General features: G+C 39.3%; 2 protein-coding genes across 4 annotated transcripts in view; one reads left to right on the forward strand and one right to left on the reverse strand.

The window, feature by feature from the left end:
* The window catches only part of LOC137977493 (hatching enzyme 1.2-like), a 44,805-nt gene extending 30,948 nt beyond the window's left edge, over positions 1-13,857 (reverse strand). Inside the window, exons 1-9 of one of the 3 annotated variants that reach the window (XM_068824729.1) lie at positions 13,677-13,857; positions 9,677-9,790; positions 8,858-9,013; positions 7,208-7,325; positions 6,288-6,463; positions 5,327-5,548; positions 5,052-5,096; positions 4,002-4,133; positions 3,662-3,924 (exon numbers count right to left, since the gene is read on the reverse strand). In XM_068824729.1, coding sequence (XP_068680830.1) covers positions 3,662-3,924; positions 4,002-4,133; positions 5,052-5,096; positions 5,327-5,548; positions 6,288-6,463; positions 7,208-7,325; positions 8,858-9,013; positions 9,677-9,790; positions 13,677-13,734 — 1,284 coding nt within the window. In that variant the 5' untranslated portion in view covers positions 13,735-13,857. The remainder of the gene's footprint in view (positions 1-3,661; positions 3,925-4,001; positions 4,134-5,051; positions 5,097-5,326; positions 5,549-6,287; positions 6,464-7,207; positions 7,326-8,857; positions 9,014-9,676; positions 9,791-13,676) is intronic. The other 2 variants (XM_068824730.1, XM_068824731.1) reach the window with 2 other exon arrangements.
* A 3,600-nt stretch (positions 13,858-17,457) lies between these two features.
* LOC137976088 (tropomyosin-2-like) overlaps positions 17,458-25,000 on the forward strand; it is a 7,780-nt gene continuing 237 nt past the window's right edge. Inside the window, exons 1-2 of the mRNA XM_068823357.1 lie at positions 17,458-18,013; positions 24,656-25,000. The exon at positions 24,656-25,000 is cut by the window's right edge and continues 237 nt beyond it. Of these exons, the coding sequence (XP_068679458.1) occupies positions 17,591-18,013; positions 24,656-25,000 (768 nt within the window). The 5' untranslated portion in view covers positions 17,458-17,590. The remainder of the gene's footprint in view (positions 18,014-24,655) is intronic.

Here is a 25,000-nt window from a genome sequence, read left to right on the forward strand (position 1 = left end):
AGAATCGATTTCCACTTTACACTCCATGAATAACAATTCCGCTCGTACTTTAAAAGAAAAACCTCTTTGACCATCAAAAAAAACTTTATTCGTATTTTTTACTCTGCACAAACTACACACGAACTCATCGTGAAATCTCTCATGATGTTGATGGGGAAAAACGAAAATGAAAGCCAATTAAAACTAGTTGTTTCAATGATGTAAAGATAGAGGGGTAATACCCAATCAAACATTTTCCATACATTCCAGGAAAAATCACGCGGTATTGAATACGATTAACAACGGTAAATCACAGACGCTTCTCTCAGATTTTTTTCCGGAGAGTGGGCAGCGGTGCACAGGCTAGAATGGAAGGGGCCATTTGGATTTTGCTTAACCCGTGAATGGGATCAAAGACACCAACCCACATCATTTTCCATCGTGAAAATCTATTTAATTTATGAAATATGGTTTTATAATCAATCAATCTGATCAAGACAGTGTAATGAAATGAAATTATCCTTGTAAAATAGCTTACTACATCATACATTTATTCAATTTATTATACTCGGCTGGTAATATTAAAATTAACAAATTAATCTTTTTTAAATATAAATTTATCTATCTTAATTTCATGGACATAAAATTGATTAGCTTTTTTCCAGAACAGTACAGAACTTTTTTATATATTATTCTAGAAAGGGCTTACACTTACTGAGGTTGTACCTGCCTCGAAAATTTCGATCCACTTCGCAAAATAGTAATTTTGGTCAGATTGCTATTTTGCGAAATGGATCAAAAATTTCCGGGCAGGTACAACCCTAACCATTTACCAACGCTAAACAAAATTTTTTAGGCCTAAGCTTAGCTTAAAGAAAGTTTAGGATTTTTTCGGTATTTCTGTTCCTTTTGTTTCGTTTTACAAATTAGTGTAAGCCCTAATAAAGTTCGTCTGATGTATCCAACAATGGACTCCCAAATTAGCCAGTCCCAACATGAACAATATATATATACATTAACATATTTTATAACAATAAAGTACCAGTGATAAATAAACAGACATTGTTATTGTTCTCTTTGGGTAATGTAATCATTGTTAGTAATGACAAAATGAAACAATTTGTAACTGATACCCAATCTAAACATTGTCACAAAGTGAACTCATCCCCTTTGTCACGAAATCGTCCTTTCTGAGGTTAAAAAGCTCATTAACATGCTTTGGGACACTTTTTAGCAAAAATAATAGTAATAAATAGGGGTCCATAGACCGGGTCCATGGACCCGGTCCAAAAGGGGGGTCTATGTTTTGTCCTTTCCCTTCAACAGGTGACACAGCTATAGTATGTTTTGGAACAGGTTGTTGGAATGGAAACAACGAGGGCCTTATGTCTATTTTTTAGCATGTAGCGTGACATCAGATAAACTGGTTTCAAGTGAAAGCAGCCGGTGAGGCAAAGGCAGGTGAAACACTAGTGTAGCAACACAGAAAAAAATTGAAAAATTATTCTTGTAATTAAGTCTTAATACCGGTATCCAGCTGCAAAGGTTCCAGATTAACATACGGGCAACCCTAAAACCAGGAATCCGGAATCCGGAATCCGGAATCACAGTACAATACAGAGAGTAAAAACTATCCTAAACATTCATAAAAGCTAACCTTAGGCCTAATTAGGCCTAAACAAACGTGTTTAGCCCTAATTAGGCCTAAGGCTAGCTTTTATGAATGTTTAGGATAGTTTTTACTCTCTGTATTGTAATGTGATTCCGGATTCCGGATTCCTGGTTTTAGAGTTGCCCTTAACATACCGCTGCTGGAAGTTCTGTACTGGCGATTTCGTCATGCGGTCAACAGGCAAGATTAGAGTAAATATGTCATTCATAACATTCCAGAAGGCTGAATCCAGCATTTTCACATTTTAGCTGCATCGCATTTTGTCATTTGCCCTCTCGTGGAAGTTGGGCTTTGAATCAGCAAACGAAATAAAACGAGTCACACTGAAGCCCCAACATAGAACCCATCATTTGGTTGCTCCACTGCAGGTTATAAATTCGGATTTTCATCGAATTATGTAGGACGAGAGGCTGTTTCAAGTCTCTCGCTATCGGAAATCTTCTCCTTCGCGGCTGTGTTTAATTTATTTGTTATTGTTGCAGTTGTTTTGTCACAGAGGGAGGTCACAGAGGGAGGTCAAATGTATTGCTCAATGGGGTGTAGTACATTGCCTTTTAACCAATGAAATCACCGCCTCGTAATTCTATTGTCCATTTGCTGCACAGAAAACTAAATTCTGCCCAGATTAGAACTCGGATACCTTTCAGGTATTCCGAGTAATAATAGTGTCACTGCTCATAACGTGAAGTGTACACCTGATACTCTTTCAACAAACTTAGGTTATGTTATTGTGTATCGCTTGGGGCTAGAATTCACGTTCTACTAGAATTGAACTCCTTCTCAATCGGATTAATATGACAACTGCCAACCGGTATTGAAAACAATTTTGCACACACACTAGTTTGAATGGCAAATGCAGATGGGATCAACGCCCTACGTGCTTTGACACAGTTCCGTACTGGACAATTTTCTTGGATAAATAATTTGGAATGACTCTTTCCAACTTGACTCTTTCAATGACTCTTTCAAACTTTCGACGGCTGAAATCGGCCAAATCATGGCGAAACACAAACTTTTGTCCACACTCATTCTTCGAAACAACGTGTTTCACGTTATAAATAGAAATGCGTAATTTGCACTAATTTTCAACTTTATTTTCATCAATTAGAACTCAATTAGAACGCCATAACGACTATCCCAGTTCAAACTCCGTCTTTTTGCTTTCCATTGATACCTTTGCTGAACCTAATAACCGTTCCTTTTAGTCGCCATGATGAATTATACGAAACAACCATCGAGACAAGCAATTGCAAAAAGAGTTGAGACACTTACTGTTATAAACCGTACGATGCGTGTCATCCAAGTCAACGCATCCCCAGCCCCCCCCTCCCCCCAAGCAAAGTTGTTCCCCCCTGCATTTGCCATTCAAATTAAAGAGTATCAACATTGAAAAAGGGGGGAGGGGAGGGAGGGGCGTTAAGACCTTTTTTATGAAGTGGAAGATGAGTTTTAGGAAGAAGAAGTGAATTTTCGATGCAATGTCTCAACCTTTTTGCAATTGCTTGTAGCTCCGGTATAAGCGATTCGCGGGTCGAAATCTCGGAGTACATCGCCATGGTACGACGCTCTGGCAGCGCGTCCAGAGGTCCTGCTGCCGGTTCCGATTTTTGGCCTGAACAAGGATTTGGTCTGCACATGCCAAAATTTGGAACAATATGACAGTAGATCACTTAAACAAAAAGCACTTACATAGGTCCCCCAATTCTTTCAATGAGAAAGACATTTAAATTCGATCTTAGAAACGTTTTGGTTATCGACCCAAAAGTTTTTTTATTTCTAATAAAAGGGAAGAGTTAGTCCATTATTTCCAAGTGGAATCAAGACATTTCGAGCTTTATTTGGGGAAAGATTCAGGTTTGAATTAAAACCCGTACAATTTGATGGAAATACCCCGATAGTCAGGAGTCCATTGGCTTCTACGATAGTATATTGTATACGTGTCCCCTTTTTCAGCGGAGTGTGACCATGAAGTTAGAGATGAAGAAAGGATGTCAACAACAATGAACGAACCTTGTAAGGTTTCCTAATGCCAGTGATATGTTTTTCCATCTTTCTCCACATGTTTCCTTGTCGACCAACTTTTTGCCAAATCAGGACAAACGGGTTTTTCCTCTGGGATTCGTTCTCATTTATAAACACCCGCAGATAGCCGCCAGTATTCATGTGATAGTAGAATCGCAGACAGCATGAGCCAATGAAGAAACCGCTGTATAGTACACCACTGCTCATGTACTCAGCACGAGATTGAGGCCTTTTGAAGAAAACAAAATTCCCTGGGTGCAAATATAAATATATTTGTTTTTAGCAAGCTTTCAATTGATCTTACTATTAAGTGCTTTTATGGTCTTACCACTAGGTTGCTTGAGTGAACTTTGAAAATGAGGTTCATCTACCATGTTTCTTATCTTCCAATCAAACTGATCTTCCATTTTATTTCGCCAGTTTTTCCAGTTGCAAAATCCTCTTTCAAAACTACAGTTACCTGTACGTTAGCATGGAAAAGGTATCATCAGTTAGATTGTCGGACGCTCTTCTTTAAGAGTACGGAGGGGAAGTAGTTCCAAGTGTAGACGACGCATGTCACTTCGTTCAAGTTTCATTTTTCCATAAAAAACTCAATTACTTTACTAATTAGAAAGACTGCACAAAAAGACTCAAATTAAGCACATCAATAGACCATATTCGTATCCTCAGTATTGGACCCGAACTAGCTTGCAATGAAGGCTAATGCGGGGGAATCTTTTCAAATGCAAATGCCTTTTAATATATCATCATATATATTTAGTATAAATACACAGGTGATTATACAAAATCGCGCGCTCTCATTGGCTCGCTATATCTCGGATTATCAGCCGATAATCACCTCGACGGACAAAATGGCTGTCAGTAGTCGTTTTGCCAGTGTAAGTGAAGATGATTTCGCGTTGAAATGTTTTTTTTATTATCGATTTTGTATAATCACCTGTGTATTTATACTAATAAACAATTATTCGCCGAAGGCGAAGTAATTATCGGTGAATATTCACCTCGACTTCGTGTCGGTGAATACTCACCGATAATCATTTTACCTTCGGCGAGTAATTGTTAATTAATATATAATATAACATAATATAATGTAATATAATATATTTAATATATTATGTATATTTTAATATATTATATATTTTTTCAAATGCAAATGCCTTTTAACATATTTCCCCGCATTAGCCTCCATTGCGAGCTAATTCCAGTCCAATACTGAGAATACGAATATGGTCTATTGTAATGTTGATTTTTTATGACAGGGGAAAGCCTGAGTACCCGAGCAGAGTAGAGAACCCGCAAATTTGAAGTCAAGATCACATATAAACCTTATTGAAAAGATCTACACTGAGCACATTCTCGATCAATCTCGTCTTACCTGAGACAATTTTGACGATTGGCCTTCGGGGTGCTGGCCTGAGTCCTGCAAAGATTTATCATTAAGAAAGATAATTTGTAATGACGATTAAAGGAGCTTTCACGATCCGTACCAGTGAGTGCTTGTTTTAATTTTCCATGATGATTGATTGTTATTTAAGAAACATGAGTTTCTTTAAACCAGTCAAGGCTTATACAGCGGGACAACAGCGAAAAAGTTTCTATTTGGTTATTCAAAGATCATCCCATAAATTATTTTGAACTCAGGTTACTTACTTACGTAATTCTTGCATTTGTACAATTTATTAATCTTGCGCAAGTCCAGATCAGAGAATCCTTTCCGCTGTCCTATTTGGGGTCCACCGGGCATTAACTTGACTATTATCGGCCTATGGCGGTCCAAACTGAAGAAATAACTCCCATAATGCATTACGGATCCATAGTCGTAAGGTTCATCGATGGTGTATCCGTTCCATTTTTGGTATTCGATTCTTGCTTCTAGAACAAGAAATTATTTTCGAAATATCATCGCTCCGAGTTGTAAACTGTCAATTGTCAGCAGGACATCGAATGAGGTTCACCCGCTATCTACCTCAGAAGTCCACAAAACAGAAAAGTATATCTCTTTCATTTGGCCTTGGCGAGTTAGTTTACTGTATTATATAAATTTAGAATACGAATCCCGCCAAATTATGACCAATCAGATTGGGCCTGATGACTACAACGCTTCTGACTGGTCTGCAATTGAAGAAACTGCACGAGGGTTTGGTCGTGATTTGATGCAAAATCACGGGTCGTGCAAGGAATACGATACCGCCGTCCTAAAAATAGATGATACGGGAAACTGATGGGCCGCATTTCATCGCATATCGCGAGACATCTGGGTTATGGTTCTGGTCTATGATCAAACTTTCATGAAGTCTGATAAGGATATCGTACAAAAAGTCATGTTTTAACAAGGGTGAAACGCTTTTACCAATCAATTTAGCCATCAAGGTTATTCTATGTCTACATTCTCTAAAGCAGCGTGCAGGGAGGTTACGACAAACTTGTGATACCGTGAGTTGGTAGGTTATCAAGCAATAAGAGGGCGACTTAATTAACTGTGATAGCGCACTTCCAATTGCAATTTGTTACTTCTTTGGAAGGAAAATCCTGAATTTCAAACGACTTTCGTATTAATCTGGGACGTTCACCATGGAAGTGGGTAAAAATATATAACATCGATAATTCTCACTTGGTTTGATATTATCAAAATTGATTCTGATGAACTGGTCTCTGTCTGCGCGGCAGTGTTCGTGCATCATTCCTAAAGCATGTAACAGTTCATGGATAACCACACCCTTTTTCCCACATCCTTTCCCCAATGACAGGTTCTGTTTACCACCGGACTTTCCCGTTATCGAAAAACATCTGAACAACAAAGAAAAATAAATATAAAGTATCTGGCGAACAGCTTGCAATAATAAAAATGAAGAGCAAACTATAAAAGCGACAGCGAATTCACTGTTCGTGTGAGTATCTTGCCTCTCGCTTGACTGCCACTTTAGCTGTGACTTTTTTTCCAGTGGTACTTTACAGTACCAACCAAGAAGATATCAAATTTAGAACTTGCGTGCTTTATTCCAACTCAAGAGGCAACACACCTACTTTGGCTTTTATTCAAAAGTTTCAGCAGTGGCTATCTCGCTTCAGCTGACGACAGTTTGACAAACCTACTGCCTACATTTAAATTCGCTGGTGCACAGCCGGGGTAATGAGTGTCTGTTTTATGACAAAGAGCACCTCAAAGCATACTGCAGTTGTAGTCTAGAAATTGATGTATAATTACAAGCCTCACTAACTTGTCTTTTCTTGTGCAATGCATTAATAATAGCTCTTTTCCGTGCCTCAGGAAGGTGTATTATATGAGCATTGCATCAAAAGACACGCAAGCGCGAAAGTGCAGACTTCACATGGAGAACACTAAATGGTCAACTGAGCAATACGAAAACTCGCTAATTTTAGGGAATATGCTCAACTCACACCGATCTTCGTTAAATTCTCGTTGTCGTGTTTTCAGTACTTCCAGAGCCTCCCACCAACGTGGCAACAGTAAATGCTCAAGTGACGAATAGCATAACGCAGTTTCTAAGTTAGCGAATATGCTCAACTCACCCCGATCCACGATGAACCCAGATATAATCTTCCTCGTTGGTGTGTTTTATAAATCGTATGCATGTTTTCTTTTTGAAGTCGGCGATAGCAGCGTTAAAAGCTTTTCTTCCAGTTACTCCTAAGACAACGTTAATTATTAATAATTGTGATGATTACTATATCGGGAAAACAAAACGTCGATTACAAGTCAGGAAAACGGAAAATTTCAGAGCACTGCCGAGTAACAGCCATTCTTCTGCCATTGCTGATCATATGACCCAAACAGGCCACAGGATTAAATGGGATCACTTTGACATTTTAGCCACTGGACAGTCTGATATACATCGTAAAATTAAGAAAACCTTGTTGCTTCGCGATTTAAAACCAGCGCTTAATGAAAATGTTGGCAGTGAGAAACTTCTTCTCTACATACACATACATATATATACATACATACATACATTTATATTTTTTCAAGCAGATTTAACTAGGTCTGTTTATTTTCATTTATTTTTTCATTGTCATTACTTTCCTTATTTGGTATTAGTCTTTGTATTTAAATTCAATTGTACGTTAGGTAACCGTTACTTCTGAAGATTCGAGAAGATGTATGTTGGAGCATACGAAACGTCAAGTTCATAAAAAGCTTTACAACATGCTTTGTCTCGTTATGTTTATAACCGCAGTTTGTTTGTTATTTTTACTTAAAGTGCACCTAAACCCAAACATTTTTAGTGTACAATATTGATCTCTCCACGGAATTCGAAAGCAAACTTGTTTGACGATTCTTACCTCAAATTACGCTTTTTTATCTGTCGGGCAATAAGCGCAAAGGTATCAAAACTAGCAGTAATTTGGACGCACGACCGTGATGTGAGAGGCATGGGTCTATTCTCGATTTTACGTCACAAACTGCTTTGCAATGCAAAATTTCTTTGAAAATAGGAATTCAAAGCAGTTTGTGACGTAAAATCGAGAATAGACCCATGCCTCTCGCATCACCGTCGTGGGTCCAAATTACTGCTAGTTCTGCCAAGTTTACGTGGCTTGCACGGCACAGAAAAAGCGAAATTGTGCGTAACAATGCTGGCATATGTTTGCTTTGGATGGGGAGATTTACATTAGGAACAAAAAATATTTGGGTTTAGGTGCACTTTAATTATTAATATTATTATTAATATTATTATTATTATTATTATTATTATTATTATTAATTTTTTTTTATTTTTTTTAAATGAGAAATTACGGTAAAATAATCAGGTGAAGTGGGAGCTGAGAATTCAGTTTTCTCGCGGGAAGCAACAGCTAGCTAAATTGATAACCTGAAGAAAGGATAACAGTTAACATGGGGTTATAACAGGGTGACTCTATCTTGGGGTGCTTTCCATTTGACAGAACTGACCGGCCAGACCGGGCATTTGGAAGGACTAACTCGACAACGAATTCAAATTAACACACTTCGGGGATGATATATACTCCTCCAGAACAATGCGAGGGATTATCATGCAAGTGTTCCTTCAAATTGTTGCATTTGCTTTGCAAATTATTGGGTCTGGCCGACTAGTTCTGACAAAAGGAAAGCGCCCTTAGTGAATGTAATAGGACTGAGTGGACTCCAATTCGCTCTGTAATCATACGAGTGATAACAAGACCTTTAATTGATCACCTTACCTACAGACTTGTCCAGCATGAAGGGAACTGTTTTTTCACGCCACCAATAACGTTTATTGGGAATAAAGTTACGTTTACGTCTGTTTCTGGAAACGTTCTTTGCTGTGAATTTCGTACCATATTGATCTCGCGAAACAAGAACGGATGCACTAGTGACTAGACAAGAAAAAACTAAAGTATAGTTACTATATTATTTGACTTTATGTACTCCTCACTTCAATTGTCGGAAACTGGGCCACATGTCGATCAAGTGTCGATAACGTGAAAAGAACGATGATTGTCAACAGAAAATTACGTAAACGTGTGTTACATTAGTTCGCTCAGTGAAATCTTTGACGATAATGGCCTATGGACCTTGTATTGGTGTATCGTGGGATCGAGTGAATAAAGGCGGTAATGTAGCTCTTTGCGATGTTGTTGAATACGATCTCCTGCAGCAGGAGAAATCAGCAAAGTTGAATCAACTACACATTCTGAATCATCCATTTTTCAACCCAAAACTGCACTTTGCAAATCAACTTCCGTTTGTCTGAATTAACAACAACCTCAACGGACCGTCCGCCACCCTGGCGTCCAGCCTTCTAGGTAATCGACTTTCGCCAAGAAGAATCGAAATTCTTCAGTCACCTGACAAGACAACTAGCGACCACCAACTAGCTTTTTCTTCTGCGCATGCGCTCTTGAAAAATTCAACGACGCGGTCAGCACGAAAAAATTGAATTGGTCATCGAGCTTCAGTCTTCAATCCAGGCCTCCCAAATAAATAGAGAAAGAGGAGAAGAGAGATTAGGGAAAAACAACGCATTTGATACCGCCTACCTTTACCACTAGTACTCCTGCAAAGACTTTTGGTTGCGTGTTTTCTCAAACTGTCTCCACTGCAATGAGAATTAATTCTCGATTGAAGCTTACACGTGAGCAGAAAAAGGACTACTGCATTAAAATAAAGGAAAAGATGTCTTCGCATAACAAACTGCAAGTGAAACTTCTTCGGAGCCGATCCTATCTTCTTTCTACATTTTTTGGTCCCTCTTTTTTCATCGCCTTTTGCTAATTCAACGCCATTAGCATTAACGAGGATGGTTCATTGTTGCGTCACTAATGGCGAACGAGGAATAAATTCTTGCGCGCTCTCGATTTGTCGCGCAATAAGAATAAAGCAGGAGTCCTAAACTCGAAACGAAATGAAATTGAAGGAACTACGTAAACAATCTGGCAAGATGACGAATGAGAGCATCATGAAGTCGTTAACCTGAGCCCAACTCAGCGTCATGTATATGGTAATGTAAATGCGCACGAAAACAAAGTTGATGATGTTAAACCCAGCTTAATTAGAACGAGTTTCAATCGAGTGTCGTAAAACCAAAACCAAAGTACTGGTAATAACTTTGGCCAATCAAAACGGACGGAGACAATCCGGTAAACCAATCAAAACTCGAAGTAATTACACGTAGCCGACAAGTAGCCGACACAAAGGACGAGAAAATGTGCACGCGCGAGCCACGATTGGTTTCGGTTTCACTTCCAATTGGTCAAAAAAGTGGCGCGCAAACTCTGAACCAATCACTGAGTGAAGTAATCATAAATCAAAGCAATTCGCTAATTACTTTCGACACTCCATTGAAAACCGCTCTAGACGGATTCGTATTTAATTTTTGGGGTCTTTCTGAAGACACTGTCTCTAAACTTGAAACAACTGGCCAGTTTTTTTCAAATCTCAATCCATTTCCATCTTCTCCATCCTTGGCTGCAAAACAACAAAGAATAGCTTCAGCGCACTTCAATGATCATTGGCAAACAAAACTACAGCATTATTTTTTTCGTTTTCATTGATACAAGGACGTCTTACAGTGTTTTGAAGTTTGGCTACAATAGCGTGACACTTTCCTTTTAAATAAGGCTGTCCTCGAGTGCTGCTTATTAACGATGTATAGTCATTGTGGTTGTTCCAGTTTAAGTGCTTGTCGATACTGAGTGAACTCCTAGAAGCTTCTCCTTGTCTGTCTTCTGCAGTAAATTGCCGTTCAGAATTAAGTTTAGAGAGGGCATATCCATATCTTTCAGGTTTTGACGCTTGGAGATAAGAAGCTTTTTTGTCTTTTTGGTATTAGGAATCATATTGTTCTTCGCAAGCCAATGACACACACTGTCTGGGCTTGCCTGTAAATGCTGTTGAATCATGTCGACGTTTTCGTTAGCCGTCCAAAGAGCGGTGTCGTCGGCATAAATACCGATTAAAGTTTGAATCAGGTAGGTGTAATGGAAGATCATTGACGTAGACCAAGAAAAGAACCGGCCCTAAAATAGATCCTTGTGGGACATCTTGTGATGGGATTAGAGGGTCCATAAACGGCGCATCTTTGTGATCGTTGGTTGAGATAAGATTGAAACTACCTCATCGTTGATTCACTGGGCAGGCTTTAAGCTAGAGACACAATGTCGCTACGGCTTAGCGATCATATTGCCAGGCTCCTAAGGGCCCTCTCACTCTTTGGTTAATAATGTAGACAAGCTACACTAATGGCTTTTGAATTACCATTGTAGACAGTATAGATTATTATAAGCGGAAGATTGGGTTGTACGTCGTTACAGGGCATTCAGCGAATTCGTTGTAGCACGTGGAATCGCTACACTAAATTTACAAAATGGCGTCGTTTGTAGAAGTTCTTATTAATAGTTTCCGAATGTATCCCGTTTTTTATGACAAATCTTTAAAGGATTATAAAAACGAAAAGGTGAAAGGTGAAAAAATGAAACTATGGCGGTTTCGCATGAGTGGTTCTGTCTGTATACAGACTGGTAGTAGACCATTTACAGTCGTTTGCTCAGCGACCTAGGGGACAGCTATTCTTAGAGTTATTTTCATAGAGTTATGTCGTAGAGTTAGAGTTAAGTTTCCAAAATCCTCCGCCAAAATTCATAAAAGCTAACCTTAGGCCTAAGGTTAGCTTTTATGCATGTTTAGGATACTTTCTGTATTTCTGAATTCAGGATTTAGGCCTTCCAAAATCTTGAATTCAGGATTTTGGAAACTTAACTCTAACTCTAATGTCATAACTCTATGAAAATAACTCTATTGCTAGTCAACTTCGATTGTAGCGACCTACAATTAGTGAAATATTGTTGGTACACTGACGGAATTAATCGAACATCCCTCCCTCTCCCACCTTTCAATGTTGTTTAGAAACTAAAACGTACTGAACAGTTAGTTTGGGTGCATTGCGCTATCCAACATTGCACGGGGGAAAGGAAAGGTGGGTGTTCCAACGACTTATGACTGTGATTGTAGTCTTAGAACTACTCAATCAATTTCGAAGGTATAAAGGGGAAAGTACTGTTAAAATGTCTCCTATACCACCTCTGGCAGTCTTCTCACTGTTTCAGCCGCCATTCCCGAATTTCAGAGCCTTGCGAGCCCTCAGTCAACTACGTCAGTGGTTACCGTTACCAAGGATAAAGGGCAAGTCATTCATGCGTGAAGTTCGAATGTGAAATACAGCATTTTCCACTTCAATATCAAATTCAAAATTTCGATAGCAAATCCAAAACTTCAATGTTGAATAAAAAACTTCGATGTCGAATATGAAAATCAAGACTCGAATTTGAAACTCAGATGTCAAATTCCGATGTTGAATCCATAGTTCTTAGGCCAGTTAACTTAGCTACAACTGTTGCGCAATCCCATAATACACCTCTATTACCCCCCAAAACGTTTGCACAACCATTGTTTGCAATTTCTCCTGGGACATGAAAATGTCCCAAGAGAAGTCAAATACAATGCCTATGCAGATTTTTGAGGGGTAAAAGAAGTGTATTATGGAATTCGTGCAAGTAGTGAATTGTTGACAACCGTTCATTTACCGTGTTCACTACCATGGTGAAGCGAAGCGAAGGTGTATTACTTCTATATTGCCGGTTTTCGCTGTCACATCATCATGAAATACTTGGTGTAATGTCTGTAATGGATTTTACCAACTTAAGAGATAAAATAAGATGAATATTCAACCGGTCTTGCAAAGGTTCATGACTTTGTACGACAATGGCGGGACATGCTCGCACTATTTGTGTCTTAGCACTACGTTGCAAAGGTGATGAGATGATGATGTACGGAGAAGCCATGTTTGTGTCCCTCTGAGGGGCACAGATATGGCGGCCGGAAGCTAATAAAAACATATGATATGTCATCGAGTTTTGCAATAAAAAGCTTGTAGTCGTCTTCTGAGGGCTCATAAACATCTATATGAGCATTCATTGTCATACAAGGACTTTTCAGATTGCAAAATCTCAGCAGGTAAGTCACTTTTTTAACATCGTGTCACGCAAAAGCTTAGAAATTCAACCTTGCTTTATCACAAGACGAAAAACCCTATCAAACTGAAAATTTGTGAAACGATAAGTCTTCAGCTGTTCTAATAAATAACTAAACTAAAATCTCAAAAGGATTGACAATTCCTTATTTTTTCATTTTGCTGACGTCACGTAAAAACCTTGTTTCCCTCTTTTCAGGGGAGAGAAACGAGCGCCGGAAATAGTGAAAACCAAGAATAGATAAATCTTTTAAGAAAACATAAACTTGATATATCGAAAACACGAGGACAGATTAGTAAAAGCGCTGATCAAATACTTGATGTTGGGTGGAACTTGAGCCCGGCTGTAAAAGCCATGTTCAGCCCTTTGAAACTGATTTCTTTTATCTTTTATATATCGTAAATGCAGATCCAAGGATCAAGAATCTGTCCATAATTCAAATGCATGTCTTTCACATAGCATTGTTTAGTGAAGCTGGCTAAACCTATCCCTTATCCAATTATAATGATACCTTTCACTTCCAAGCTGTTTTGTTTTGAATTCCTTTGCAAGTTATCCAAAGTCAACATAAACAAGGGTTATGCAATTTTCCTTCCACTGATAGCATTCATTGGAATGAATATGAGCAAGAGCTCACTCAGAGAGTGGAGGTCCGTTACGAAAAAAACATCCGTCATCTGGCAAGGGCATTAGGTCACAACGTGATTAAAGAAATAAAACCGTTCGACTCGCTATTAAATGTTATCAAATTACTGAATTTTTCTCCTGTGAAGACACCGGTAACCAAGGAGAAAATCCGAAAGCCCTAAACAGAAGTAGAAATAATTACCTCCCCCAGATCGGACGCTATGCTGATCCAGCTAATGGAGTCGTTTGTAGCTCAGTGGTAGAACTGCCGAACCGAACTAGGAGTGATTCGAAGTTTGGAGGGTTCGATTTTTTGTTAGGTACTTTTCACAGGAAACGCCCAAGTCGCGACAGAAGAATTCATCTTATTGATGACACGTATTGTTAAAATGATTCTTTTATCTCTCGGTTCATGTTGTGATGGAATTTAAATGACCCCTTGTAGATGTTAATGACCTCTTGAATGGATTAAATATTCTCCTATTTTAGATAATCGAAGGCAATGCCAGTAGCGTTGTCTTAATAACTCAAGTCAGATTTTTTTCATACAAGCGTTTAACAATTCTCTCAAGATCTTTCCTGCGACCATTCGAATCGAAAATTTCGGAAAAGGTAAGAACTTGAATATTTGACGATCTCGATAGGATTGAGCCTTATTTGTTCGAGGCAATCGACAGGGGCACTCAACGTCAATTTTCGGAAAATATCTGTTCGGAAGACGATTTGAGATCTAGACTTTTCGGAATATTTGTTGTAAAATTTCTTGCTTGCCTGCCTCTCCTAGGATTTTCGAGCATCTGAAAAATGGTATAATTGCCAATTTTTAACGGATTTTTACCCTAAAAGGGTCACCCAGAATTTTCGGGAGCCTTTTTTCTGGCTGAAACTTTCGAAAAGGTAAGTTTTGAGCCCTATAATTTTTGGATCACTAGACTTTCACCTAGGAAATCCTAACAGATGAAAATTTTTAGGGGATAAAAATATGCCTATATCTACCGTTTAAATACTAAAATACGTTGAACAATGCTATGTTTAAGTGGTTTTTACTGACTATATTCTCGTATGGTTCTCCCGCTGAATCGAGTTATTGCACGATCATTGCATGGCTCAATCTCCAGTTGAAAACTACAATTTTTTGTGCATGGGCGCTATAACAATATAAATGAGGCAGCAGATGGGAAAAAATGCCACTAATCTCAAAGTGATTTTCTCAAGGAGATTGACCAGAAGGTCAAACAAACAGTGACAAGTGATTTTGCACCGAATTAAACTCGACGTACCTGGTTTTGCGGGAAAAGTGAGGGAAGGACAAAGGTTCATTTTGAGCGACTCCCTGTGCAATTTCTGTACCCTTCTCTCCGAACGGTTCCTTGACTAATCGAGGCATTTGCAAGCGATGATTGTCAGCATGCAGCACTGGAGCCATTTTAACTTTTTGATAATTTAGAATAGGATTTATTGTGATATTTTTATAAATAAGACTGTAAATAGGTTTTTAATTTATTCATATTTTATTACTAGTGGGATCTTTTTAATATTTTTAATATTTAATATTATGAATTGTAAAGCGCTTTGGTCAATTAGTGGAGTTAGCGCTATATAAATTATGTTAAATTAAATTAATTTTCAGAGGGGAGGCAGTTACCTGCCTCGAAAATACTCACTCTACAAATTTCGGTCTGAAACGGATTTTTTAAACCATTGTGAAATTCAACAGCTTTTTAAAAAATACTAATTGGATGTCTATAAGGTTCTGTGGGGGAGAAATTATTAGAAATTTTAAAGTAAAGGTATTAAAAACTCGAAATAAATTCCCCTAAAAGACAGTTTGATTTATTTAATTTTGTTTCAGTTTACTCAAGAAATCTAATATCCCCGCATCAGAAAGTTGGATTTCTGCTAGTAAAATCTTGATCATGGATTATCCGTTGTTGAAAGTCACACACCAGTTGAGAAGTGAAGACTTCCCTTTGTGTTGGGAACAAGAGTTTGGGGTTGCTTAGTTTTTCCCTATTATTGACATCTTCAATACTCTAACGCAATTTCTGAAATTCTTCCATTGTTCCCCCTCGTAAGCCATTCTTTTTTGTATGTCCTGCGTAGCGGGCCACGGAGCGGCGAAGCTCGAAGCCGCGAAGGTATTGGGGCGGACAAAAACCACCAGTTTCGAAAGGCTATTTTTGTGATATTATTAAAGCGTACAAGGAAATGTGATAACTTTTAGCATGCAAAGAACAAAATATATGTATAATCGCCTTATGTGCAGCTTTCACGGATAAACTAATGGTTATTTTCAGTTGACACGAATAAACTGGCTAAATCGGCTAATGAAGGCGGCTGTAGCACCTACGTACTTTTCCTGTTATAAATGCCAAAGTTTAATGGGGTTTCGACTGAGTATTCTAACCGAGGCAAACTTTTGTGCTTTCATAATCAAAACTTTCTTTTAACGAACCGCTTTCAAAAGAATGTAGCAAGAAGGAGGAAACCAACAGGGACTCTTAGTGTTTACCATGCTCAAAGCAAATATTCACTTAATTTTATCCTTTGCCAATTTAATTAAAATGAAAACAGTCGCGGCAAAATATTCAAGGAAATATCTCTAACGTCATGCTAGACGGTCCCATCTGTCCAGAAATGCGTGTACGCCGGATTTTGATCAAAATCAAAACAAAGTGTCCCTTTAGTCAAAGCATTTGCTTCCTCTCAGTCTAGCAATAAGGTAATTGTAAGTGTTAGGTTATGGTGTAGTGATGGTAAACGCGACTGTTTATCTTTACTTGAGGACTGAAGGTTGGAAAACACTTGATCGTCTGCATTCCCCTGAAGCTGAGGAAGAAAGGGCAAGGGGACATTTCATGACGCATCTCATGAAAATCGCGGTGCATCTTTGGGCAAACGATCAGCCGATTATATCATTCCATTCCCAGCATTAAAATCAGTCACTGTAAACAGTTTGCTGAAACAAGTACCTGGTTACCGTGTTAAAAAAAGACAAAAAAATTATATCCATTTCCAGATTTAAAAAACAAATAATTTTCCAGCAGACGTCTGCCTCAAGTGAATCAATAGTTTTCTGCTTGAAATGGACGTTTTGTTCATCAATCAAGGTACTGCATGGTTCTGTAGTTTTGCGCAACGTGTCAAAGAAATCATTTTAAACGCAGCAAAGCTACAGTAATTTGGTAATTCCAAGACAAGTCTAGACGGAAAACTCACTTCCGGTTGACATATGTCGTTTATTTGGTGTTTAATTCTTGTATTTTGGTGTTTTATTTGTCCGCGATACGCGGATGAGTTTAATAAGACTCATTCAAACGTGCTCGTGCCAAATACAAATTATTAGCAGGTCCACATCAGCTGATAGCTGCCGATGCAACTATTACTTTGCATTTTTTGTAATTTTAACCTGCTTTATCAAATAAAGAATTGATTGATTGATTGATTGATTGATTGATTGATTGATTGATTGATTGATTGATTGATTGGTTGATTAAAAGATGCCTTATCAAGTTCCCCGGTTACTCGATACCACCCTGGAATACTGGTTCATGGGTCAGTAACACAATATCTTCATCCCTTCAATCATCGAATTATATTTCTCATTCGAGATTATCCCCCTCACCTGTCGATTTTCGGTTTCGCCCTAAAGCATTCCAAAGATACCTGAACATTCAGCCGGAATTAAGATATTCAATCAATCCTTATCATTGACTTAGGAGTGAAGCTTGAGCCACATTTCATTCTCCTCTTTTTTTCGTATCTTTTCGCAGTGTCAAACAAAAACAAGGATCCAGGATGTCGAGTGAAACAATGATGAAGGTTCGGGACAAGATGCAGAAAATGAAAGACAAAATCGAAGAAGCTGAAGACCGAGAAAACACCGCTAAAGAGAGTCTCAGGGAGGTAGAGGCTCAAGTTGACCAGTACGAATCAGATATTAGCTCCATGCAGAAGAGAATCACACTTCTGCAGAGGGAATTAGACGAAAAAAATGCCGTTTTGAAAGAAAGAAAATTGAAGAGCGAGCAACTTGAAGAAAAGTACGAACAGGAAAGTGAAGTGGTACGTGAACTAGAAAGCGTCGAGATCGACGAGGATGAAAGATTTCATACACTGGAAACTGAGTTAGCAGAAGCGACACAGAGAGCAGAGACCACAGAAAATCAAAGCACAGAGGCTCGACAAAAACTGGGACAACTAGAAAACGAAATTCAAAAGGTACGTGCTTACATTATTGTTGATTAATATTTAAGAGTTATTTTCCCTCGACCGGATTAGGTTACCGAAGTGTTCCTCAACACACCCAGGCATTTTCTTTCTCTCTCTCATCTGATTTGTTCTTTTATAGAAGAAATGGGCTTACAATTCCTGGTATGTCTATGTGGTAGAGCAATTCATTTTCTTATCGCAAGACTCAATTGGTCGTCTAATCAATAAATGTGAAAGCCAACATGTAAGAGGTCATTGTAAGGAAAACACATACCAAATGCAATCCTCGCCTTTTGTATCTACAACATATTTATTTCCTGCAGATTACGAGCTTTTTAATGATCCATAATGAAACTGAACTTCTTAAAAACTGAAACTCTTAAAAGGTGACAAAACGTTTTTTTCAGTTTTATATCATGACGTCTTTGATTCTGACATTTTTTTCTTGATGACCCTTTGACTGACTAGTCAACAACAGTCGAAAGGATCACGCTTCCTACATTAATGATCGTGTTTCCTTCAGACGAACTTGCTTCAGATCTTTTGTACAATTTGCATTCATTTGAGAATCAAAATTTAATCACAAGCCCATGGGTGAGAAGGGGAGGGTTTTATTGGGAACCAATTTATGAGATCTTTTATCCGCAAAAAGTGAGATAACACAGCGACACAACTGATCCGGATAAATCAGTTATTCACATAACCCGATTGGGATAAAAGATAAAATTCCACCACACTTTGAACATTTACTGAACGGGACGTACAGTTTACTGCAGTGTTATCACATACGGACGTTTAGGCCGCGGCTAAATCCTCGTGTGCTATTTGTGGAAATAAGTTTGTTGACAAACTCCCTAACTTTCTGTGTTTGGGCCTGTGTCATCTGAGGTGACGTCACATAGCCCTGATATTTCTCCTTGTGGATATTAGCGTCGTTTATTGCATTTCCCGCAAATCATCGTCGGCATGTCCAAATTAAAGGCAAAAATCCTTTTATCTCTCAGGCGATAGAAAACTATGCTAAAAAAGTGACAGGAAGTCCATTAGGACATCATGGAAAATAAATGATATTTACAATTGTGATTGTTTGCGCAAATTACATTACTCAGCACCCCTAAGGCTGGGAAAAAAAAGGAAGGTTCATACACAGGCGGAATTTTTTCGGTCAAATACGAAGATTGTGGTAACTAAAAGGAGTCAAATTTCTTGATAAAAGGGAAACTTAGAGAATAAGTGATCGATGAAAAAAAGAAATTCGAGTTTTTGTCCTGTTAGCACTCTGTAATTACATGCTACCAAGAGAAAATGAGGGGACAGAGAGGGAGGCTCAGGGCGTTGGCCGGGATATGTCATGTCCCCGAAAATTATTTTTAGACGAGCGGAAGTCTGTCTTCCGCGACGTCCGCATGCAGTCTTGCCTCGCGCTCAAGTTCTTAGTGAAAAGAGAAAATGGCGGCGCACGTGGAAGGCTGATGAATATTTATTTTCTTTCAAACATCAGACCAAGGTTGGCCTGCACGCGGACGTCTCGGAAGACAGACTTCCGCTAGAACAAAGACTTCCGCTCGTCTAAAAATAACTTTCGTGGACATGACATATCCCAAGGGCTGGACCGGGAGCCTCCCTCTCTGTCCCCTCATTTTCTCTTGATGCTACATATCTGTACCCATGAGGGTATCTTTGCTGACGTCATTGTTTGCGTTTTGTTTCATTAACGTACTAGTTTGTTCACAGAAGGTCTCATGCTATTTACAAAAATTTACTTCAAAAGGTAAAAAAAACTTGTTCAACTAATTGTAAGCCTTTTAGCTTTGATAACGAGCTAATTACTAGCCATCAAAAACTGATAAATTCCTGGGTGGCAAAAGCGCTAATGCTTCCATACATTCTTTGTAAAATTTCTAATTGTCAAGGCAACATTCCTTGGAGATTAAAGGGCCACCGACAACCAGTGTCCTTTGCGCGCCTTTGTTGTTGTTATTATCCGGGCAATCGAATCGGCCGGTTCGCTTCAGAAACATCCCGTGAAGAAGAACTTCTGCGAATTCGCTGTTCGATTTGTTTTTAATCCAAACGCCTTCCTCCTTTCGTTCTATAATCTTAAGGTTGAAGTAATGAGCCAAATAACATGGCACTTTTCCTTCCTCGGCGGACGACCTTTCTTCACAGTTTTCATTTCGCTTTTAACACGAACACAACACCCAAATAACGCCAAAAATACAATATTTAAACATTAAGGAAACTATTAACAAAGTTTGAAGCTACTGGGCATCCAAAACACGACGTTGTGAAGCGATGGAATTTGACTTTTCAAGAAATACTAGTTTCTGTATTACAGAAAATGGCGTCGATAGCTTGCACGCCCGCAAAGACTTGTGGTTGTCGGTGGCCCTTTAACCGGTATGTCACGTTCAAATTTTCAGAAATAGCTCATTATGCAATGCAGGTTCAGTACTCAGTAATACTTTATTCTCGGCTGACCCATTAGAAAACGATAGCCTTATGCTAATGAAGTAAAACATGTAAACAAAGACTGTCAGGCAAGAGCCTCAGGGTTCTTTTTCGATGTCGTTCTGTCCTGTGACTCTTTCTTCTACGTTGGATGTTTATAATTATTTAGCTGGACAATTTCAATCCTCCAGGTTTGCGTCTGTTTCGTTTTCCGTGCCTTGGTGTCCAGTGTGTCACTGTGATGCCCACATGTCCTTAAACTGATGTCCTGATGTCCTTCCCATTTCATTACGTGGGATGCCTATGGCAGACCACATTTAAAATTCGCTTTAGTGTCGTTTTCATTGTGCCTGTCATGAAAATTCGTGGCCCTACGAAGGACGACAACGACGCAAATAGCCGTTTTGTAAACGCCTGGTCGTTGCCATTTGGACGACACTTAGAACTTAGAACAATTTTCACTGTTAAGTTTGTCGTTTGCAAACACTAACTCACACTCACGCAGCCGGCTGCGAGGCAGTCGGCCACGATCTTCCTCCACTGATTCCTATCCTGCGCCAACCGTCGAATTTCCTCTGGTAGTGGTGGGTGCTCGCTCTTTATCACCTTGGCAATGTACTAGTGGAACATTGTTTTTGGCCTGCCAGGTCTACGCTTTCCATGCCGAGGTTAAAAGTGAGGGGAAAAAGTACTTAATCTAGGACTAGATTAGCAGCGTATGTCACTTAAATTTAAAAAAAAAAACCTTCGTAAAAAAAATTAGCAAAAAAACTCAGGAAAAGTTGAGTGATCGACTTCGAACTCGACTCAATGGCCTAAGAGACTACACACTTATCCACCACACTACCGAGACCACCAAAACGGGTTTTGCTATTTTAAAGTATTTAAATGCAGCTAACCCCAACAATTTATTGAAAGTAAACTGAACAAAAAGGCTTGATCACTAAGAATGGCATCGTCGGTCAAAAATGGCCGGCAACGATCGTTTACGAAACGGAAATTAGCGACGATGGCTACGAGGTCGTTGTTTAAACATATTATTTCACGGAGTGTAAGAATTTCGATACCACTCCTAGTCATTCGGCACGAATAGTGTGTGTCAACAATCCAGGAATAAAACTGGTATGAACGTTGTGTATGTCAGAAAAGGAAATTGAAATTTAATCACCAGGGGTTTCAGTCTAGCCTTCCACATAACTCCTCAAATTTGGTTATTTCACGTCGTTGTGAGGACGAGAACGGCTAGTGAATGTATCAAAATGTAAACTACACGTGCAGGGCGTGCACTTCTGGGGCATTCATTAAGCCTATTGTTTCATGGCGTTTTCGTAGCCGTCGTCGACGACGTTGGACAAGCAACACGAATGTCTCGTTATTTTTTCTCGCTAAAGGTAACCGGAAAAGATCACAGATTGAGACTTCGCAATGCACACACCACTTCCCTTCTTCGAATTTCTACGTTCTCTGAATCTGCAGAAAGTATGCCTAACGTGCTCTTCGTCTGCTCTGCTTTGCTCATTAGCGAAAATAGATTTGGTCAATCAAGCGCGATAGAACAGCGATGAACGCGAGAATATTACACCTACTGTTATATCCTTCATTTTTTGGTTCCCACCGTGAATAAAAGATACTAAAAATTGCTTTTATTGAATATGAGCACATGCAAATAAGATTGATTCATGAAAGCGATTGACATCAATCAATGACATTTGCAACCGACCTTCACATTTTACACAAACAGCAGCTTTCCACGTAAACGCCACCAGGCGTCTTAATTATTCTTAGTAGGTTTTAGCTGCGCATGCACCGCTGACAACAGCTGTTGCGCCCACGATACGGTCTGTTGTTATGCGATGCCCCAGCTTACTTCCTTCAAACCTCTATCTCAGGAGGAAGTTCAAGCCCTAATTGCCCACTTGATCCCATACCATCTTCAGTTTTTTGCACAGCTGTTGGATGTTCCGGGCGAGTAAGCATCAAGGGTGTGTTGTCAGACAGGTTTGAGCTTCGCTATGGCTTGCCCCAAGGATCTTGTCCTTTGGCCCCTTCTGTTCAGCTTGTTTACAAGCAAACTTTTAGACATCACTAAGGCCCATTTACCGGAGGTACATTGCTGCGCTGACGACACCCAGCTAGACCTGCCGTTTCGTCCTGATGCAAGTTTTGGCTTTGACGAGGCTATCTCTGCTATGACGAACTGCATTGCGGCCACCAGGGACTGGATGATTTCCGATAAATTAATGCTTAACGGTAGCAAGACCGAAATTGTACTTGATGGGTCGCGCCAACAGTTACGCAAGGTTCAACTTGACGCTCTCATGATTGGCACATCTAAAGTGCCCTTAGCTTCTTCTACTGTAAGAAATCTTGGTGCATGGTTTGATTCGGAACTCACCATGAACACGCACGTTAACAACCTGTGTAGTGCTGCATACTTTCATCTTCATAACCTAAGGCGCATACGGAAGTACTTGTCGCAAGAAACGTTTGAGCAACTAGTGCACGCTTTTATCACCAGTCGGATTAACAATTGCGATAGTTTGTTATACGGTCTGCCTGCTAAGCAGCTAGATAAAATTCAGCGCGTACAAAACGCGGCGGCGCGTATATTTTTTAAGAATGCCAAAGTTCTGCCATATCACTCCGTCACTGTTTAGCCTGCACTGGTTGCCTGTGTGGTATCGAATTCACTTTAAGATTTGCCTCTTGACCTTCAAAGCAATACATGGGTTTGCACCCAGCTACCTTAGGGAGTTAGTAGTGGTCAAAGATAATCGTTATCGTTTGAGAACTTCAAATAAACATCTGCTTTACATGCCGAATAGAATCACTAAAAAGACTTTAGGTGACAGGGCATTCGCAGTCGCACATCCTAGATTATGAAACTGTCTCTCAGAAGAGCTGCGAAGCATGAGTGATATAAATGATTTCAAACGCCACCTTAAAGCGCACTTTTTTACCAAAGCATTTTTAACACCTTAGTCGGGCTGATCTTAGCTTGCTTTGTTCTTCTTTTAGTATTATCATTTCGGCTAATGTTGTTGCAACTTGTAGTTTCTTCTTTAGGGATGTTGTCAAAAATATATTTGTCCAAAAAGCTGCAAAATAGATGCATCAAAATAACGACCTCCTGCCGGTTTCGAAGTACCCTCACTCCTAGTTGATAATTGTTTACTGTAACCATCGGAAACGTAAATCAAGTAATATAATTTTTTTGAGACTTGGAAGATGAGCCGAACGTCCACCATCTGTGGAGTTCTCAATCTCGTACCCAGAGAACACGGACACGGACTCTGGCCTTTTCCAAGGCAGGAAGTCCGCAAATCGCGGGACTTCCGACTCATCTACGCACGCTCAGAAATATAAAACAATAGTGGTTTTCAACGTTTACAAAAGTGGACCTTCACTACGACTGCGCATAAATTGGAAGTGGCCAGAGTCCTTGTTCTTGGTGCTGAACAAAAGAAAAGCTGACTCTGGGGACGAGATTGTGAACTTCTTAACTAAAAAAAGTCAGAGCTCTTGTTTGGTTCCTGTTGAACTTAAAGTGCTGTACTACCGTCATTAAAAAATCACTTCTTTTTTTTCCTTTGGATTTTGAAAGTGTGTTTGCTGTTCACCTGACTGGCAAAATTTCGAGCTTTGATTTTTAGCCAAAGGCTGTTAACTTTGAGTGCAAGTTTTGGATTTCACGGTCCAACATTACCGACCGATTGGAGCTCAGAGGGTTGGAACTAGGGATAAGTGACGTCATTTACTGACTAGCTTAAAATTTCGGGTATGGTCGTACCTCTTGTTGAACACTATATTCATTGGCTGTATAGTGTCGTACTTCCTATTTTTTTCTGTGCTAAATCTATTGTTATCTTTGTTTTTTCTATTGTTCTTTTCGCCAATCCTTAAGCCTGTTCAATGTGGTACGGCACGACCCAAAATTTCAGTGGGTAAATGCTGCTTACGATTTATATATGCAAAACACGAGGTTAAAAGTCTGAAAGCTTCCGTGCTGCATATTAATTCAGCCGCGTACACACGCATTGCATTCTTAAACTAGTGACTCTTCGACGTCATTTTCTCCTCGATCCAGCTCTCTCAAGATTTTAAAGTTAGTAATATTGGACCATTAAATGGGAAACTTCCAGTTAAGAAAAAATGAAAGTTATAAGTTCATTTTTTTTTCCTCTCTTTTTCTGACACCAGGCTAGGGAACGATTAGAAGCGGCTCAGGAGAAAGTTGAGACATTAACCGAACGCATCACTCAAGCAGGAGAAGACTTAAGAAGTTTGGAACTGAAAGATGAAGACGCCAGTGAACGAGAGCAAGTCAATGAAGAAAAGCTGAGCTTTCTTCAAACCCAGGTCAAAGACATCCTGGCAGTTGCTGAGGATCACGAGCGTAAAATACAGCCACTGGAATTATCCATGGATCAGTTGAGAATGGAGATCAAAGAGGAGCGATCAAAGGTGGAGAAAGTTAAAAGTGATATGGAAGACATGGAAGCACTCGTCGGTGAATCGATCACTGATGACGAGGATGACTTCGCA

Source organism: Montipora foliosa, chromosome 11, assembly GCF_036669935.1.
Source record: "Montipora foliosa isolate CH-2021 chromosome 11, ASM3666993v2, whole genome shotgun sequence".
Classification (NCBI taxonomy): Eukaryota; Metazoa; Cnidaria; class Anthozoa; order Scleractinia; family Acroporidae; genus Montipora; species Montipora foliosa.